General features: G+C 36.1%; 2 protein-coding genes across 2 annotated transcripts; one reads left to right on the top strand and one right to left on the bottom strand.

The window, feature by feature from the left end:
* Positions 1-2,352: 2,352 nt before the first annotated feature.
* On the top strand, positions 2,353-4,616 carry LOC100932693 (hemoglobin subunit beta). Its single transcript, XM_003764786.2, has 3 exons — positions 2,353-2,555; positions 2,661-2,883; positions 4,353-4,616. The coding sequence occupies exons 1-3, from the start codon at positions 2,464-2,466 to the stop codon at positions 4,479-4,481; spliced, it is 444 nt and encodes a 147-aa protein (XP_003764834.1). The 5' UTR covers positions 2,353-2,463; the 3' UTR covers positions 4,482-4,616.
* A 13,705-nt stretch (positions 4,617-18,321) lies between these two features.
* Positions 18,322-19,335, bottom strand: LOC100925509 (olfactory receptor 51V1-like). Its single transcript, XM_031957278.1, is given in 2 exon segments — positions 18,322-19,166; positions 19,169-19,335. Coding segments are annotated over 2 exon segments (942 nt in total). The 5' UTR covers positions 19,266-19,335.

The following is a 19,335-nucleotide window of genomic DNA, read 5'->3' as shown; positions in this document are numbered from 1 at the left end:
ACGGAGGAGTATCTCAGCAAAGAATTCATGTTTGAAGTTCCAGCTAACTGGTAGAAATTTGTGGTTAGTATGGCCAATGCTCAACCCTTAAGTGATCTTGAGATATTTCATCTTTGGAGGGATGTAGGGCTACTTTTCTTTTACTGAGGCCTTATAAAACTCCAGATCCTGGAATGTGTAATTGGACAGAATAGTGCTGGCAATCTGTTGACACAATCTAGCTTAACATTTTTAATTATATTATTTGCCTTTCTAAAATTTGCTTTCCCATGTACTCTTGAGAATGAACAAATGATGGGAAGATGGAAAAATCAAATAATACTTAGGATATAGTATAAGAACACCCCAGAGGAGATAGGAGCCTTGAGAAATACTTGGAATAGGGCAAAAATCCTACTTTGACTTTAATTGCTCAAGAGAAACTTCTTTTGAATAGAAGTGGAAAAAATGGTCATGGATTCTGAATAAGTAACAACTTGGACGTTATGAGTTTATATTTTTCACCTTTAGTAATAAAGCCAACGTTATTTCTCCTACCATTTTACAAAATTTAACTAAATGTGATGAGAATTATTTAGTTTTAAGAAGGTCCACTGATGCTTTCTTTCTGCTTCATACCCTAGGGTGACAGTATGAAATAAATATGCAGAAACATGTAGCCAAAACACTGGAGTGAATCAATGCTTTATAAACTTAATAAATGGAGAAGAATAATCAGTGAGTTATAGAGTTTAAAGGAGGGTAATTTTTTAAATTTTCTGTTTGGAAGAAATAAGGAATAGGCAGAGGTGAGAAAGCTTATGACCTCTTCTAATCAGTAATTTAAAAAATGATTTCTTGAGGAGATGGAATTTTAGGTATTGTGAGACACTGGGAAAAGAGAGGGCTGAAGCAGCTTGGTGGAGTGGAGTGGTAGGAACTTCCTAGTTGTAGGCTCAGGTATGGTCTGGGAAAAAGAATCAATGTCAATTCAAGCTTTGAGGCCAATTAGAGAAACACTTAGAGCCAGAACACAAAAGTTAGGAGGATAAGGAAATAAATATTTGAATCTAGCTGTTTGTTTATATTGTAGAAATTTCATATTATTGATAAGAATGGGGTGTTCAGAGTACCTCCTTTGGCATGGGTGTTTGAGGAAAGGAAATGAGTGTTGGCTTAGGCTTTTTGTTTGACCCAAGGAAGACAGTTTCAGAGGAAGAAAGACCTTAGGGTTCTTCTTATTCACTTAATAGACTCCCTTGGGATTGACTATAGGGAAAGGAGATGACACCTAAATTGAAAAAAATCAAAATTCTCTAGGAAACAGGGTGATTTCACCAGATCAAATGAGGGGTCTAAAGTTCTTTAAATGTGTGATGAGATGAGCAAGAACTTCATAATTTATCCAGCTCAGATTATCTGCCCCGCAAATAATATATAAAAAAGTCCACACACACACACACACACACATATATATATAGGTCTCTCCTTTCTCTCAGTGTATATATAATATATTTATATATGTGTATATATTTACATACATATACACATGTGCATGTATATATAGAAGTGATGAAGGATTGAAGGGAAAACTGAAGAACCTGGTAAACCTAATGATCTAGCCAGGGAAAGGAAAAGTAGAGAGACAGAGGAATAGGGAAAGGAGAGAAAGTAAGAGGTATTGGTGATTCGATTGCAGGTAACCTCAGAGGGGAAGAAGAATCTAGGGATCCTAAGAAAGTCCATCTCCCTTCCTCCATGAAATTACAGGTCTGAACCAGAATAAAAATTAAATCATAAAGCCTATTTTGAATGAAAATTAGTCAAAAAAACCACATATATATTTTCTTATTTGATTTTCATAATAATTCTGGGAAGTAAGTGGAACACCTATTATTTATCTCCATTTGCCAGATTTGGAAACAGACTTAGAAAAGCTAATTAATTTGATCAGTTACCTAGCTAGCAAACCTTCTTTTATTATATCCAACTTTCTCAAGATTAAAGAGTAAGCCATGGGAAGAAGCATGCAAGGGCAAAGAGAAGCCAGCAAGGGACCATAAGCAAATATTCAGGAAAATGGGGTTATGTTTTAAGCTGTGCCATTGCTGTTCATAATATGTTTTGCTATTAATTTCTTAACTAGAAGAAGACTGGAGATAAGGAGTGAATTACGTCTCAGCCCAGAACTTTGGGGAAGTCCCATTCCTTGAGGTGGTGCCAATCTAACTTGCTGGCTGAGCTAACAGACAGGAGTCCATCTCCTCCCAACCCTCCCATCTCCCCCCCGCCAGCACATGCACCACCCTCTCTTCCACTGGCTTCATTCCAGGTTAGCCCCACCCCAACTAGAACCAATAGACATCTAGAAACCTAAAGGGTAGGGCTTTCAGGCTAGGAATAAAAGGCAGAATTGAGACAGCTGAAGCATCATATTGCTTTTGACCCAAGTTTGTTCACAAGCTAATTCATAAACTTGTCAAAATGGTGCATCTGAGTGGTGAAGAGAAGGGCTACATCAACGCCATCTGGAGTAAGGTGTCCATTGATCAGACTGGAGCTGAGGCCCTAGGGAGGTAAGTGGCAGGGGTAATGGAGAAGGGATGAAGGAGAAGGGCAAGGAATAGGGACCACTGAACAGTTATAAACTTCATCTCCTTTTTTCTGTTTCTCTCTTAAAGGTTGCTCATCGTCTACCCCTGGACCTCCAGGTTTTTTGACCATTTTGGTGACCTGTCCTCTGCCAAGAGTGTCATGGGAAATGCTAAGGTCCAGGGCCATGGCGCTAAGGTGTTGACCTCCTTTGGTGATGCTGTCAAGAACATGGACAACCTGAAGGGTACTTTTGCCAAACTGAGTGAGCTCCACTGTGACAAATTGCATGTGGACCCTGAGAACTTCAAGGTAAGTTCTGGGCCTGCTCATTTGAGGGGCCCCAACAGGAGGATTGCTCCCATAGAAAGCTCTAACTAGGGTAGGTAACAGAAGTTTTGCCCCATAACACTGGTATTTAACCAAGAAACATTAAATATGTACAATTCCCTCCATCAGGTAAAAGTAATTGAGTTCGGTGTTGAATTTAAAAGAATTATTCATTACTTTTGGAAACTACCAAGATGTATTGATATTTTTTCTTAATTTCTTCTCATATTATTTTCACATAATGAATAACAAATATACAGAATCACCCATATAAAGCTAGAAAGAATTTCAGAAATCCTTTGCCTATATTTTTCACATGAGGAAACAGGCTGAGATATGATAAATGACTGGTCCAAGTCCACATAGACAGTGAATGAACAACATACAATTAGAATCCATTCCCTCTCACTCCAAATCCATTGAAACTGTACTGAGTTGTTATATTAAGCTATTTTCCTCTCTAGACTGTTTACTATAGACATGAAAACTGCTACTCAGATCTTTGCCTTGACAAGGTCCTGAAGGATAGTGACTCAGGAAGAAGGGTTAGAAGCAGAGTTCAGTAGGGGACCCATGACTTTCCCAAGATTGGCAAGAGCTTATTGTGCTCCTATATCTAGCTTTACTTAATTTCTTTTCCCTCTCTCTTATCCCCATCTTACCCTTCTTTTATTCACACCGTCTTTTTCTGTCTCTCACTTTTCTGTTGATTTCTCCTTCACTGTCCTTTTAAAAAATTCTAATTATCTTTCTATGTCCTGCCTTTTTACTTTCTCACCAACCTTCTTTCATTTTCTCTTGTAGTCTTCTGACCAATGTAGTTCATATTCTCTTTTTACCTTGTGAATCATTCTTTTTGACCTCTCTTCTATTCCTTCATTTCTCATTCTCTCCTAATTAAATTTCCTTTATTTTTTAATATTGATTTCTCTGTCTCTTATCAAATCTATTTCTCTGTTTTCCTCCCTTCCCTCTTCCTCTATTTCCCTATTTTCCCTATTTTCCCTTTCTCATTAAGTTTGCCAGGCTTTTCAGTTTACCCTTCAATTCTTCCCTCTCTTCTCAGGGAATCATGTCATCTCAAAGACTCTGCTGTTCTTTGCTAAGGGACTCAAATAAAAGCAGGGATGGGGAGCACAGGGTTAGGGGAAAACTCAAGGAGAGAAAAGGGTTTCTATTCAGTGAGAAATTAAATACTCTAATGTTGGAGTAACATCTGGAGAAAAATAGAAAGGAAGATCAGAACCTGGTGGACACTGGAGGATGTAGGGAATTCAGTGAGACATTATGAAGATAAAGGACTAGGCTCTAAAATTCAAAATCTATTTATTAGTTGAGTATGATCTAGGAAGCAAGACTGGATATTGGAGTTAAGTGGAATACGGATGGGTTGTCTAGGAAATTGCTTTTCTCAAATATTCATTGTATCCTTCTCTCTATCTCTTCCACAGCTCCTGGGGAACATCCTTGTGATCTGCCTGGCTGAGCACTTTGGCAAAGAATTCACCCCTGAGGTTCAGGCTGCCTGGCAGAAACTTGTGGCTGGTGTGGCCACTGCCCTGGCCCACAAGTACCACTAAACTCCTGCCCCTCTGGGGGTCTTCAACCTGTTGAATCCCCTGTTCTCCATGTTGTCCATCTTTTGCACATGGAGTGAATGGGGCCTGGCCCTATGGGCATAGCCCCTGACCAATAAACTGCATTCAGTCCAGTGAGCCTCATGTAGCTTTCTTTCCTTTCACTTTGGGGGAGGGTGTAGGAAATGGAAGGAGATGGGAAAGAAGAATGGCTGGGGGGGGGGGGGAGAGAAAAGATCTAGAAATATGGGAGATGGGAAAACCAGAAGTCATGAGAAATGAAAACTTAGGGAAACTAAGGAGACAAGGACCTTAAGGGAAAGCACAAAAGGTACCCATTTGTCTTTACTTTGTTCTTCATGCTCAAACTAATGAGTTAGTTCCAGTTCACTGAAGATGGTTAGGGAACCAGGTTGTGAGGATTCTTGGTAGAAAATTCAAAGGGGAGGGAATCCCAGATTTATAATGGTATGGGCATATCTCAACTTCTCTTGAACCCCTTTCCACATTGTACCAAAAACAAAAACCCTTGCTCAGTTAGTAAATATTGCTTGAATGAATAAGCTAGTGAAAGAATGAATAAATGAAGGAATGAATGAAAAACTGAGGGTAGTATTTCCCATAGTCCTTGTAATGTGAATCCCCAAATTCTAGGAGACAGCTTTTGAAAAACAACTTCTGCTACCTCTTTTAGACACTGTTTCCACTTTCATCCCAGTGCATCTAGAGCTCCCTCTTCTCTCCCAGGCTAATCTGATCTAACTCAAGGTAGTGGGAGACAGGAGATGGGAAATTCTCAGATCTTATAGACCAAAGACAGTCACCATCACTAAATAGCTGCCAATAGCTTTGGGAGGACACCCCAGCCTCTCTCATATTCTTTCCCTAGATCTTTTCTACATTACCTCTCTATTATCCATTTGGATTAATGATAATGAGGAAAGAGTCACCTATTTTAAGGTGATTCTCTCCTCAGTCTCTTGAACCTCTTTTTAATTGCTTCCTTATCCCACCCTCAAAGATTACTCTTCTGCCCTTAATTCCTAGCCTATTGAAAGGGTTGGGAATAGGAGATGCAGGTTACTGTCAGGATGGGGATGTGGGAAAGGAATAGCTCACAAACTGCTCCAGTTAGACTTGCCTTAGATTCCCTTCCACTCCTGCCTCCAAGCAGTACTTTGGATACTGTCCATTCTTCCTATGATTATTCCATCCCATGATGGATCTAGAGGCTCAAGAAAGATATTCCCTCTTCCTCCATATTTTAATCTCTTGTTTCTTTTGTGGAGAATTTCCTGCCCTGAGTCCAAGATTTTTATCCACTGGATATATATGGTCATATAATTTGCAGGTATATGAAGGTACAGATACACATTTTATCCATTCCTCCCTTTCCCCTTTACAACCCCTCTCCCATCCCACAAACTACAATCATAGCCAACTTCCCATTCCTACTTCATATCTCTCCATCTTCCCTTTGTCACTTAGCCCCAAACTCAAAATTTCATTTCTCTTCTTCCTCTCATAATCAGTGTGGATGTCCTACTGCTAGACTTGTTTTGCCAACTGTCATAAAATAAAGGCTTGAAGAGGTTGCCTCATGCTCTAATTATAGGAGTATATAATCAGTCTATTAAAGAATGAAAATTATACCCAAGAATAGGGACCTAAGTCACAGCCTTATATAAAAATCTCACCTCCAAGAAGTCCACTCTCACAAACGCACAGTGCTGAATGGATAATAATTAGATAAGTAGCAAATTAATACATGTTGAACAAATATAGTTAATAAACAATAACACAAAAATAGTAATTCATATTCTGTTCAGGCTGTGGGGACTATGCTGGGAAGCCCTGATTTTTCCTATTTGGATGTGGGAGAGAGAAAAGAGGCAGCTGCAATAGCAACCACAATATTTTCAAAACTATTTATGGCATTCTTAGGTATCAATTGTAGTAGATAAGTCTAAGATTCCCTTCAAACTTTATGGATCAGTCTATGATTAGTTCTAGAATCTTTGGAGGGGCTAAATTATTCTGAGTCATGGAAATCTGACATAAAAGGAATGGAGGGAGCATTGATTTCTTTAAAGGGTTTGTTACAGTTGTCTTTGAGGAGACAACTTTGAGATTGTAGAAGAAACATGGTACAATAAGTTACTGAGATATTTGGTGAGTTTTGAGGAATGAACAAGATGGGTTGGAGCAAGGAATGAATTCCCTGTTGTAAGAGGGAAGTAGAACATGAAACAGAATTGAAAGAGGATGGTAGATTTAGAAGATAACACAGAACTCATCAAGTCTTATCATTCCTAATGTGTGACCTTCCTCTACAAAATTTCTGTCCAGTGATTACATAACCTCCATATGGCAACCTCTAATCATAGAAAATTCTTAATCCTCCATGTGAGCATATGCCATTTTTGGATTTGGGAGTTTTCTCTTCTATATATTGACCTAAATATAGCCTCTTTGAAAATCCACTCACTGATCCTACTCATATACTCTAGGACCAAGCAGAATAAGGATAATCTGTTTTCTACATGTCAATCCTTCATATAGCTGAAGACCACTATTTTATATACTTTGGGCATTTCTCCAGAATAATAATCTTTATTACTTTTATTAGAATAAATTTAAGTCATTATTCTTATGTTCTTCTCTAGATTTACATAAAGCAGATTTGACCCTGGGAGCCTGATGGCAAGGTCAGATCAGTTTCTTTTAGCTTATATCCCCACCTGTTTGTTCTTAAATAGCAATTCTCAAACTTTTCATTTCAGAATCCTTAATATTTTTAAAGATTAATGATTATGTTTAAACAAACATTTCTTTAATATGGATTATATCTGTCAATATTTATTGCATTGGATAGTAAAGTTTATCATTATCATTATTATTGTTGTTATTGTTGTTGAGGTAATTTTTGTTTTTGCTTTCTCCTCACAGATCTCCTACGAGCAACTCAGAGATCCCAAGGGATTTCTAGACTATAATTGAGAACTGGTGTGTCTAAAAAAATCTATGAAACAAAATTTAGTTGTAATTTCTCATTAAGATCTCATCAAAAGTAGATAATCAGCTCCCTAATTGTTATAAAAAACTCTCAATTACAATATAAATATGAGGATATGACTTTTTATTTTATTTACTATACAAAAATCACCACATACAAAGGATTTATTGGCACTGACAAATACCTCCCCAAAATCAAATATTTACTATCTTCCCCCTAAGAGTTAAGGACACATTGTGAAATTTCTACACAAATATTTTCCATCCATGATGAGCTTATTCTGACCAAATTTTCACAATAATATCAGAAAGCTCTCTTTATGGAAAGGATTTAATCTTCTTCTTCTTTTTTTTTTTTTTCATTAACAAAAACTTGTATTTATTAGAACCTACTACATACAAGATACTGCTGATTTGAAACACTTGGAATTATAATGAGCGATAAATACTAAAAAATAAATTTTCAAATAACCTTGATGGATTTTGGGAAGGGAAAGAGACATGGAAAGGAGAGTTGTAACATGTAACCATTCACTTGGCAGTGGAAAATCCACTGGAGTAAGAGGCAAGAATCTTTGAACCAGTGTTGGCTCTGTTATTTTTAGCTATGTATCCTAAAATGAGATTCTTAAATTCTCTGAGCATCAATTTTCTATCTATAAAATAAGAGTGTTATTCAACAAACAAACATGATCTCTAATGTCTCTTCCATTTCTAATGTAGAATGATTCCATGATCCTAGGCATTAACTTGTTCTTTTTTTTTTTTTTATTTAATAGCCTTTTATTTACAGGATATATACATGGGTAACTTTACAGCATTAACAATTGCCAAACCTCTTGTTCCAATTTTTCACCTCTTACCCCCCCCCCCTCCCTAAATAGCAGGATGACCAATAGATGTTAAATATATTAAAATATAACTTAGATACACAATAAGTATACATGACCAAAACATTATTTTGCTGTACAAAAAGAATCAGACTCTGAATTATTGTACAATTAGCTTGTGAAGGAAATCAAAAATGCATGTGTGCATAAATATAGGGATTAGGAATTCAATGTAATGGTTTTAGTCATCTCCCAGAGTTCTTTTTCTGGGTATAGCTAGTTCAGTTCATTACTGCTCCATTAGAAATGATTTGGTTGATCTCGTTGCTGAGGATGGCCTGATCCATCAGAACTGGTCATCATCTAGTATTGTTGTTGAAGTATATAATGATCTCCTGGTCCTGCTCATTTTACTCACCATCAGTTCGTGTAAGTCTCTCCAGGCCTTTCTGAAATCATCCTGTTGGTCATTTCTTACAGAACAGTAATATTCCATAATTTTCATATACCACAATTTATTCAGCCATTCTCCAACTGATGGACATCCATTCAGTTTCCAGTTTCTAGCCACTACAAAAGGGCTGCCACAAACATTCGTGCACATACGGTCCCTTTCCCTTCTTTATAATCTCTTTGGGATATAATCCCAGTAGTAACACTGCTGGATCAAAGGGTATGCACAGTTTGATAACTTTTTGAGCATAGTTCCAAACTACTCTCCAAAATGGTTGGATTCGTTCACAACTCCACCAACAATGAATCAATGTCCCAGTTGTCCCACATCCCCTCCAACAATCATCATTATTTTTTCCTGTCATCTTAGCCAATCTGACAGGTGTGTAGTGGTATCTTAGGTTGTCTTAATTTGCATTTCTCTGATTAATAAGGACTTGGAGCATCTTTTCATATGACTAGAAATAGTTTCAATTTCTTCATCTGAGAATTGTCTGTTCATATCCTTTGACCATTTTTCAATTGGAGAATGGCTTGATTTTTTATAAATCAGAGTTAATTCTCTATATATTTTGAAATGAGGCCTTTATCAGAACCTTTGACTGTAAAATATTTTCCCAGTTTATTGCTTCCATTCTAATCTTGTCTTCATTAGTTTTGTTTGTACAAAACTTTTTCAGTTTGGTATAATCGAAATTTTCTATTTTGTGATCAGTAATGATCTCTAGTTCTGCTTTGGTCATAAAGACCTTCCCCTTCCACAGGTCTGAGAGGTAAACTATCCTATGTTCCTCTAATTTATTAATAATTTCATTCTTTATGCCTAGGTCATGAACCCATTTTGACCTTATCTTGGTGTACGCGTTAAGTATGGATCAATGCCTAGTTTCTGCCATATTAGTTTCAATTTTCCCAGCAATTTTATCAAACAGTAAGTTCTTATCCCAAAAGCTGGGATCTTTTGGGTTTGTCAAAGACTAGGTTGCTATATTTGTTGACTGTTTTATCCCTTGAACCTAATCTATTCCACTGATCAACTAATCTATTCCTTAGCCAATACCAAATGGTTTTGGTAACTGCTGCTCTATAATATAATTTTAGATCTGGTACAGCTAAGCCACCATCATTTGATTTTTTTCATTAATTCCCTTGAAAGTCTTGACCTTTGTTTTCCATATGAACTTTGTTGTTATTTTTTCTAGGTCATTAAAATAGTTTTTTGGAGTCTGATTGGTATAGCGCTAAATAAATAGATTAGTTTAGGTAATATTGTCATCTTTATTATATTTGCTCTCCCTATCCAAGAGCATTTAATATTTTAACAATTGGTTAGATCAGACTTAATTTGTGTGAAAAGTGGTCTGTAATTTTGCTCATAAAGTTTCTGATTTTCCCTTGGCAGATAGATTCCTAAATATTTTATATTATCAGTAGTTACTTTAAATGGAATTTCTCTTTGTAACTCTGACTGTTGGATTTTGTTAGTGATATATAAGAATGCTGATGACTTATGTGGGTTTATTTTATAACCAGCAACTTTGCTAAAGTTGTGGATTATTTCTAATAACTTTTTAGCAGAATCTCTGGGGTTCTCTAAGTATACCATCATGTCATCAGCAAAGAGTGATAATTTGGCTTCCTCATTGCCTATTCTTATTCCTTTAATCTCTTTCTCAGCTCTTATTGCTATAGCTAGCGTTTCTAATACAATATTAAATAGTAACGGTGATAGTGGGCAACCTTGTTTCACTCAGATCTTATTGAGGAATGGTTGCAGTTTGTCTCCATTACATATGATGCTTACTGATGGTTTTAAATAGATGCTGCTGATTATTTTAAGGAAAAGTCCATTTATTCCTATACTCTCAAGTGTTTTTAATAGGAATGGATGTTGGATTTTATCAAATGCTTTTTCTGCATCGATTGAGATGATCATATGGTTTTTGTTAATTTGGTTATTAACATGGCCAATTATATTGATAGTTTTCCTAATATTGAACCAGCCCTGCATTCCTGGTATAAATCCTACTTGATCATAGTGTATTATCTTGGAGATGATTTTCTGTAGTCTTTTGCTAATATCTTATTTAAGATTTTAGCATCAATATTCATTAGGGAGATTGGTCTATAATTTTCTTTCTCTGTTTTCAGCCTACCTGGTTTAGGTATCAGTACCATGTCTGTGTCATAGAAGGAATTTGGTAGGACTCCTTCATTCCCTATTTTATCAAATAATTTATATAGCATTGGGGCCAATTGTTCTTTAAATGTTTGGTAAAATTCACATGTAAATCCATCTGGTCCTGGGGATTTTTTCTTAGGGAGTTGTTTAATTGCCTGTTCTATTTCTTTTTCTGAAATGGGACTATTCAAGCAATTTAGTTCTTCCTCTGTTAGTCTGGGAAGTCTGTATTTTTGGAGGTAGTCATCCATTTCACTTAGGTTATCAAATTTATTGGCATAAAGTTGAGCAAAATAACTCATTATTTCTCTAATTTCCTCTTCATTGGTGGAAAGTTCTCCCTTTTCATTTTTAAGACTACTAATTTCATTTTCCTCCCTCCTTTTTCTAATCAGATTTACCAAAGGCTTATCTATTTTATTAGCTTTTTCATAGAACCAACTCTTAGTTTTATTAATTAGTTCAATAGTTTTTTACTTTCAATATTTTTAATTTCTCCTTTTAATTTTAGAATTTCCAATTTAGTATTTGATTGGGGTTTTTAATTTGGTCTTTTTTTAGTTTTTTTAGTTGCAAGCCCAATTCATTAATCTTTTCTTTCTCTGTTTTATTCAAGTAAGCCTCTAAGGATATAAAATTCCCTCTTATTACCGCTTTGGCTGCATCCCACAAATTTTGGTATGATGTCTCATCATTGTCATTATCTTAGTGAAATTATTAATTGTATCTATAATTTGCTGCTTCACCCAATCATTTTTTAAGATGAGATTGTTTAGTTTCCAATTACTTTTTGGTCTATTTCCCCCTAACTTTTGGTTGAATGTAGTTTTATTGCATCTTGATCTGAAAAGAAAGCATTTACTATTTCTGCTTTCTTGCATTTAATTTTGAGGTCTTTATGTCCTAATATATGGTCAATTTTTGAATAGGTTCCATTAACTGCTGAGAAGAAAGTATATTCCCTTCTATCTCCATTCAATTTTCTCCAAAGATTCAACATACCTAATTTTTCTAATATTCTATTTACTTCTTTAATTTCTTTCTTATTTGTTTTGTGGTTTGATTTGTCTAATTCTGAGAGTGCAAGGTTGAGATCTCCTACTATTACAGTTTTGTTGTCTATTTCTTCTTGCAACTCTCTTAACTTCTCCTTTAGGAAGTTGAGTGCCATACCACTTGGTGCATATATGTTTAATATTGATATTGCTTCGTTGTTTATGCTACCCTTTAGCAGGATGTAGTTTCCTTCCTTATCTCTTTTAATTAGATCAATTTTACTTTTGCTTGATCTGAGATAAGGATGGCTTCCCTAACTTTTGACTTCACCTGAAGCATAATAGATTTTGCTTCAGCCTTTTACTTTACTCTATATGCATCCCCTGCTTTAAATGTGTTTCTTGTAAACAACATATTGTAGGGTTCTGACTTTGATCCAGTCTGCTATCTGCCTCCTCTTTATGGGGGAGTTCATCCCATTTACATTTACAGTTAGAATTACTAAATCTGTATTTCCTGCCATCCTAATAACCCCAGAGTGTGCTTTACTTATTCTTGCCTCCCCCAACCCTCTTTCCCCTTTTAAACTTATGTACCCCTCTTGTATCACGATGCTTATCCTCTTTATAATCCTTCCCTCCCCCTTTGAGTCTTTCCCCTTCCTTCCCTTATTACTCTTTTTCTTTTCCCTTTTCCTCTCCCCGTTTTTAATGAGGCGAGAGAATTTTCTCTAAAACAAATGTCCATTATTTTTCTTTGAGCCAACTCTGATGAGAGTAAGATTCACACAATGTTCCTCCCCTCTCTAAATTCCCTCAGATATGATAAGTTTCCTTAGCCTCTTTGTGGGATGTGGTTTCCCTCTTTTTATCCCTCCTTCCACCTTATTCTGCCATCATCCCTTTTCCATATCTACTTCCCTTTTTACGTTATATCAGTACTATCAAATTATACATGTATTCTTTTGTATATCCACAACAGAAATACAATTCTCAAGAGTTATTTTACCTTTTCTGCATCTCTTGAGTTCTATTCTTGGAGATCAAATTTTTTGTTTAGTTCTGGTTTTCTTCAGAAACAAATGGAATTCATTTGTTTCATTAAATGTCCATCTTCTTCCCTGGAAGAAAATGCTCAGTTAGCTGGGTAGTTTATTCTTGGCTGCATCTCAAGTTCTTGTGCCTTTCGGAATATCATATTCCAGGCCCTTCTTTCCTTTAATGTAGAGGCAGCCAGATCTTGGAGTGATCCTTATTGTGGCACTTCGGTATTTAAATGGTTTTTGGCTGCTTGTAAAATTTTTCCTTAATCTTATAGTTCTGAAATTTTTGCCACAATATTCCTTGGGGTTTTTATTTTAGGGTTTCTTTCAGAAGGTGTTCGATGAATTCTTTCAATGCCTATTTTACCTTCTGATTCTATTACATCTAGGAGCAGTTCTCTTTGATGATTTCTTGTAAAATAGTATCTAGGCTCTTTTTTTCATCATAGTTTTCAGAAAGTCCAATAATCCTCAGATTATCTCTCCTAGATCTATTTTCCAAGTCTGTCGTTTTTGCAAGTAGATAATTCGTGGTTTTTCCAGTTTGTCATTTTTTGTTTTGCTTGACTGATTCTTTGCTGTCTCAATGAATCATTAGTTTCAATTTGTTCAGTTCTAATTTTTAAAGAATTATTTTCTTCAATAGCTTTTTTACTTCTTTCTGTATATGTCAATTGAGTTTTTGAATGTATTGTTTTGGTCTGTGGAATTTTTTTCCATTTCACTAATTTTTTTTAGTGAATTATTTTCTTTTCAATTCACAGATCCTACTTTCTTGCGTGTTCTTTGTCTTTTCCAATTCACGGATCCTACTTTCTTGCGAGTTCTTTGTCTTTTCAATTCACAAATCCTACTTTGTAGTGAATTCTTTATTTTTCAATTCGTATTTCAGGAAGTTGTTGCTCTCTTGTAAGGCTTCTCTTTCCTTTCCCCATTTATCTTCTAACTCTCTTTTGAGACTTTTAATGGTCTCTTCTATGAGAGCATTATGTAAGGAGGACAGTCTGATGCATTTTTGCTGTTTGAGGTCTCTTCAGGTTTGCTGACCTGCTCTTTTCTGCATAGAAGCTGTCGATTGTTCTTTTCATCTTTTTATTCATGTTTTCAAAGCCTTTAGGGTAGGTCTCCTAGGCAAGGGGTTACCAGCTTCCTCTGCAGAGCAGGGAAAGATGTAAACCGATTTCCGGCTCCGAGGTATGGCAGTGCTCTGGGTGAGAGTTTTCCCTTCCCCAGCAGGAAGTGGATTCAGCACTGGCCGAGCTATCAAACTGCTTAGTAGGCCTGAGTGGATTATCGATTGCCTCGGCTAGAAACTAAGTGGTGAAAGTGTCACTGCCCCAGGCCTGAGCCTCTTGTGGGACTGTGAGTATTAGCAGCTGACCGCAGAATGCAGACCACCACAAACTCTGCCCAGCGTCTCTGCCCGATGCAAATCGGCCCTGGAAAAGCTCTATGGCCCCAAGCCGAGCTCCCCACTGCGCAGATTGGAGGCTAACCCGGGCTGCGTCCTCCTGCCGTGCAGGATCACAACTGCCCCAAGGAGAAGCCCCGTACTGCGGGTTGGGGCTGCGCGCTTGTGCTGAGATCTGTGCTTTCACCCTCCGTTTGAGACTCTCCTCGGAACCTAATTTCTCTCCCCGTCTGTGCCGATCTCCCCCCTGGCCCCGGAACCAACCTTTTTTGGCGAGACTGCAGATTTTCTTCGGCCAGTGAGTTGTTCTACTTCTTATCTTTACGAATTGTAGCAGTCAAGACTATTTTTGAGGCTCGATATAATATTGATAAAGAGGGTAAGAGAAGAGCTTAGAAAGTCAAGTGTGTCTTCTCCACCATCTTGGCTCCGCCCCCGGATTTAATCTTCTTGATGCAGGATCATCCTGTCGGTGGTCCTTTTCTCTTCTGAAAATCACACTATTAAGGAAAATTTTTTCCTGAATAGGAAGGAAAGAAAAGGAATCATTAAACTGATATGTTCATTATATAACTTGTATCTTGTTCCTAGTCCTAACATCCAAGACAAATTGATTGTGTTTCAAAATACAAATACATCCCTGCTCATGTGGGTGTGTGCAAATAGAAATATAAGTGAATGTATGTATATAAGTATACATCTATTCATATATGTACTTAGATAAGCAAATATACATATGTGTCTGAAATATGTCTATATCTAAATGTTTATATTTCTATTTCTTAATCAAGGCATATTCCACTGTCCAAATGATTATATTTCTGTTGTTGTTTGTTTTTTTTTTAGTACTCAAAGGAAGAATTTTACACTTATTTCAATTCAGTTAAGCTTTAATTTAACTGATTTCATTTAAATTGCCACACTTTAAATGTCTTAACTGATTCCAACCATATTTCTAGTTAAACAAGAAATTTTGAAATCCAATATAATAATAATAACAAAATGACAATTATAACACTACTAGTATATATATTTAGTGCTTTAAAATTCATGAAGCATTTTATAAACATAAACTCATCTAAGCCATGTAACAACCCTGTCAGTTAAGTCTTAGGGTATTATTAGCATCATATCAATCATGAGGCAACAGATTCAGGAAAATTAAACAATTTATCAGTGCTCACATGGCTAGTAAATGACAACAGAGACTACCTGTCTCTAAGTTTAGAACTTTATTATAAGAACTAACTAATCTGAAAAAATTCATAATTTATCATTTCAAATATTTTTCCACCATTGTGGCATATGCAAATTTTATAACTGAGTCATTATATTTCCATCTAATTCATAGTTTAAAATGTTGGATTGAATAGAGTAAAAAATGTCTTTAGTCACTCCACTAAACATCTTAATTTAAAAAATAATAGCTTTTACTTTTCAAAATACATGCAAAGAAAGTTTCCAACATTCACTCTTGCAAAACCTTGTCTTCCAAATTTTTCTCCCTCTCATTCTTCTCTCCATCTCCTCTCTCCTAGACAGTTAGCAATCCAATATAAGTTAAACATATTCAGTTCTTCTAAACATATTTCCACATTTATCATGAAAAATCTCATCTTTAGCTTAATGCAGATCCATTAGTCATACTTTGGGCGAAGTAAGAATATGAAGGAAGTAAAACTCCTAAGAGTGAAATTCCGAAAACAAATAAGGAAGAATCTTCCAACAAGAGTAAAAAAAAAGATTATCTAAAGTTTTTGATGTCTAAAAAGAAAATCTGCATCAGGAAATCAATAATCAACTTATTAAATTCATGCATAATAGATGTAAGGAAATAAGTGATAGTAGATAAACAAAAAACCAGGATATGGTGCTAGAAGAATACAATCAAAAGATCTAAAAGGTATAGTGAGATAGCTGAAGCTAGAAAGAAATGCTAAGAACAGCTAAGTGGTGGAGAAAAAGATAGATAGATAAAGAGATGAATAGAGATTAAATAGCTGTTAAAACTAGATTGGATGATGATGACTATTAACAAACAAAAATGTCTCTGTTTAAGTATTATATTATGTTCATTTGCTCTGCCAAAGAGTATTATCTTTGGATAAGAAAGGAGTGAACAAATATGGATAAAAAAGAACGAAAGAGTATCTAACTATCTGACTCAGAAAATGATGAATTAATTATTAATTTGGTTCTGAATGAATGAATAAATATAATTGCTATGTCCATGCCAGTAGGTGATTTTTGAAAGTTAACTATAAATGAAAGATATAAAAATGATAAAACTAGGTAAATTGCTCAATTTTCAAAATCAGAATCCATATATGATGCATTGAGTTTGATTTTCATTTTTGGCAAATTTTTAAATTGTATTAATTAAAAAATGGTCAAGGAACATCTAGAAAAAGAAGCATCAATAAAAAAATAACCAGTATGTTCTTTCTCAAGAAAGAGTCACACTAAGAGCATCAGCCTTGAAGTCAGGAGGACCTGAGTTCAAATCCGGTCTCAGACTCTTAACACTTCTTAGCTATGTCACCCTGGGCAAGTCACTTAACCCCAATTGCCTCAGAGGGAAAAAATAAATAAAAAAGTAAGAATCACACTAAACTAATAATATTAGTCTTTGTTTTTTGACTCGATTACGAAACAGAGGGATAGGGGGATTGCAATATATATAATTAATTCAGATTTTAACAAACATTTAAGTTTTTTCTTCTAATTTTGGAAAGATTGAAAAAAATATGGATCACCCAATCTCATAACTAGATAAGGTACATTGATTAACTTGAATTAGGAAGACTCAAGTTGAAAGGGCTTCTACACTGGAGTAAGCCAGGTAATTGAACTAAATGTTCTACCATTTAATAATTTTATGTAGAGAGAAAATTGAGATTCAAGAATGTGATTTTTTTTTTCCTGGAGGGAAATAGTATAAAAGTCTTATTTTTAGTCTTCTCCAACTTGCATAAGCATTGATATTTGGAAAGAAGGACCATAATGGATAAGGTAAAAAGCAATTGCTTAACATTTTCATCCAGATTTTATAATAAGTGTGTATGAAAAGGTCTAAGGACTAAGAAGAATTAGTCAGACTGGAGCAGAACTGAGGAAGTCAAAAGAAATAGTAGAAGAAAAAGGAGTTCAAAAAATAGGATGTGGCCTTAGTGTGTTTATCTATTACATTTTCCCTAGCAAATTGCTTAAGAAGAGTATTAATAGCTGTTGGCTATAAGAAATTATTAAAGAGATATGTATTCTTTCTCTCAGTGGAGAGAGGATTATTAACTATAACAATTCCATAGTGGATAAGTAGAGAGAGAAGTAAGTGGTACTCAAAATCTCAGTGCAGTTAAAGATTGTAGTTTAGGTACAGTAAGAAACTAAAAGATCTTATAGAAAAGAATTGAAACTCTTCCCTGAAGGGTAGAAATATCTTAAAATCATAAACTTAAAAACAGAACTCCTCAGTGAATGAAGGAAGTGATTGGAACTAGTTGACAAATGGATCTATCGTTTTTCTCCCAAGAGAGTGGTGGAAATTGGATGATATGTTAGACAAACCTGAAAATAATAGGATAGCTGAGTAGCAACTATAGTCATAATGTGATATCCAATAAGAACAACAGAGAGGGAGCATACTAGCAATCAATAGAAGATCTTAATCAGTTGCTTTGCAATGTGAGAAATAAGAATTTTCTATCCATTCATATGCTTAGCGCTTCTCTCTGTATACCCTTACTACCTCCTTATGGCTTTCCAGGGCATCTATTTTACTCTCTTCTCAGTAGATGCATCTATATTTGTGAAAGCATGAGGTCATGGCTGATAAGAAATAGTTTCTTTTATTTTATTACTATAATATCTCATCAAATAACTGTTTTATTCTCTGAGCTGAAGGGAATATATAATTATCTGGCCTCTCTCAAAGAGATTACCTTGACAATTGCCCTGCGGATTTGTTGGGTCTTAATGCTGTAGATGACAGGATTCATTAGTGGTGGGAAGAGGATGTACACATTTCCCATCACAATGTGTATTATGGGTGAGGAATACTTAGCAAACCGGTGCACGATGGACAGGCCCAGGACCGGGACATAGAAACATAGGACAGCCAGGATGTGAGACACACATGTGTTAAGGGCCTTGAGCTGTTCCTTATGGGAAGCAATGGCCAAAACTGAGCAAAAGATCATGGCATAGGAGAGCAGAATGAAGAGGAAGTCTGAGCCCATGGAGAGTAAGATCACGGTCAAGGCATACAAACTGTTGAATTTTGTATTGGAACAGGAAAGGCGGATCATATCCTGATGCAAGCAGTAAGAGTGGGAAAGGGTATTATGGTGGCAGTAGGAGAACCAGAGCAATCGTAGGCCTGGAGGTACGGTAACTATGATGCTCCGGAACCCTAGTACTCCTATGATCTTCACCACCCAGGAGCTGATGAGCTTGGTGGAATACCTCAGTGGGTTGGTGATGGCAACAAAATGGTCATAGGCCATGGCAAAGAGCATGGATGATTCCATGAAGGAGAAGGAGTGGACAACATAGAGCTGGAAGACACAGGCATAGAGGTGGATGCCACGGAAATCAAGCCACAGAACCCCCAGCACCGTGGGCATGGTAGACACACACAGGCCCAGGTCTGTACTTGCCAGCATTGCCAGGAAGTACTACATTGGCTGGTGCAGGGAGGGGTCAGTGCGGACAATGTGGAGTATTGTGACATTGCCCAATATGGCAGCCAGGTAACTGAGAAGACTGGGATAGAGATCCAGTGGTGGGCCCACTCCAGGCCAGGAAAACCTGTCAGCAGAAAGTTAGAACTCGAATTGATAGCCAATGCAATGGACATGATGTCAGGTTTGTAGAGGAAATGAGCATATATCCACTCAATAACAAAACGTAAAATAATTCAAAATTAA

The sequence above is a fragment of the Sarcophilus harrisii genome, chromosome 3, assembly GCF_902635505.1.
Source record: "Sarcophilus harrisii chromosome 3, mSarHar1.11, whole genome shotgun sequence".
Lineage (NCBI taxonomy): Eukaryota > Metazoa > Chordata > Mammalia > Dasyuromorphia > Dasyuridae > Sarcophilus > Sarcophilus harrisii.
Note: the sequence above shows the minus strand (reverse complement) of the source record. Positions and strands in the feature narration are given on the sequence as shown.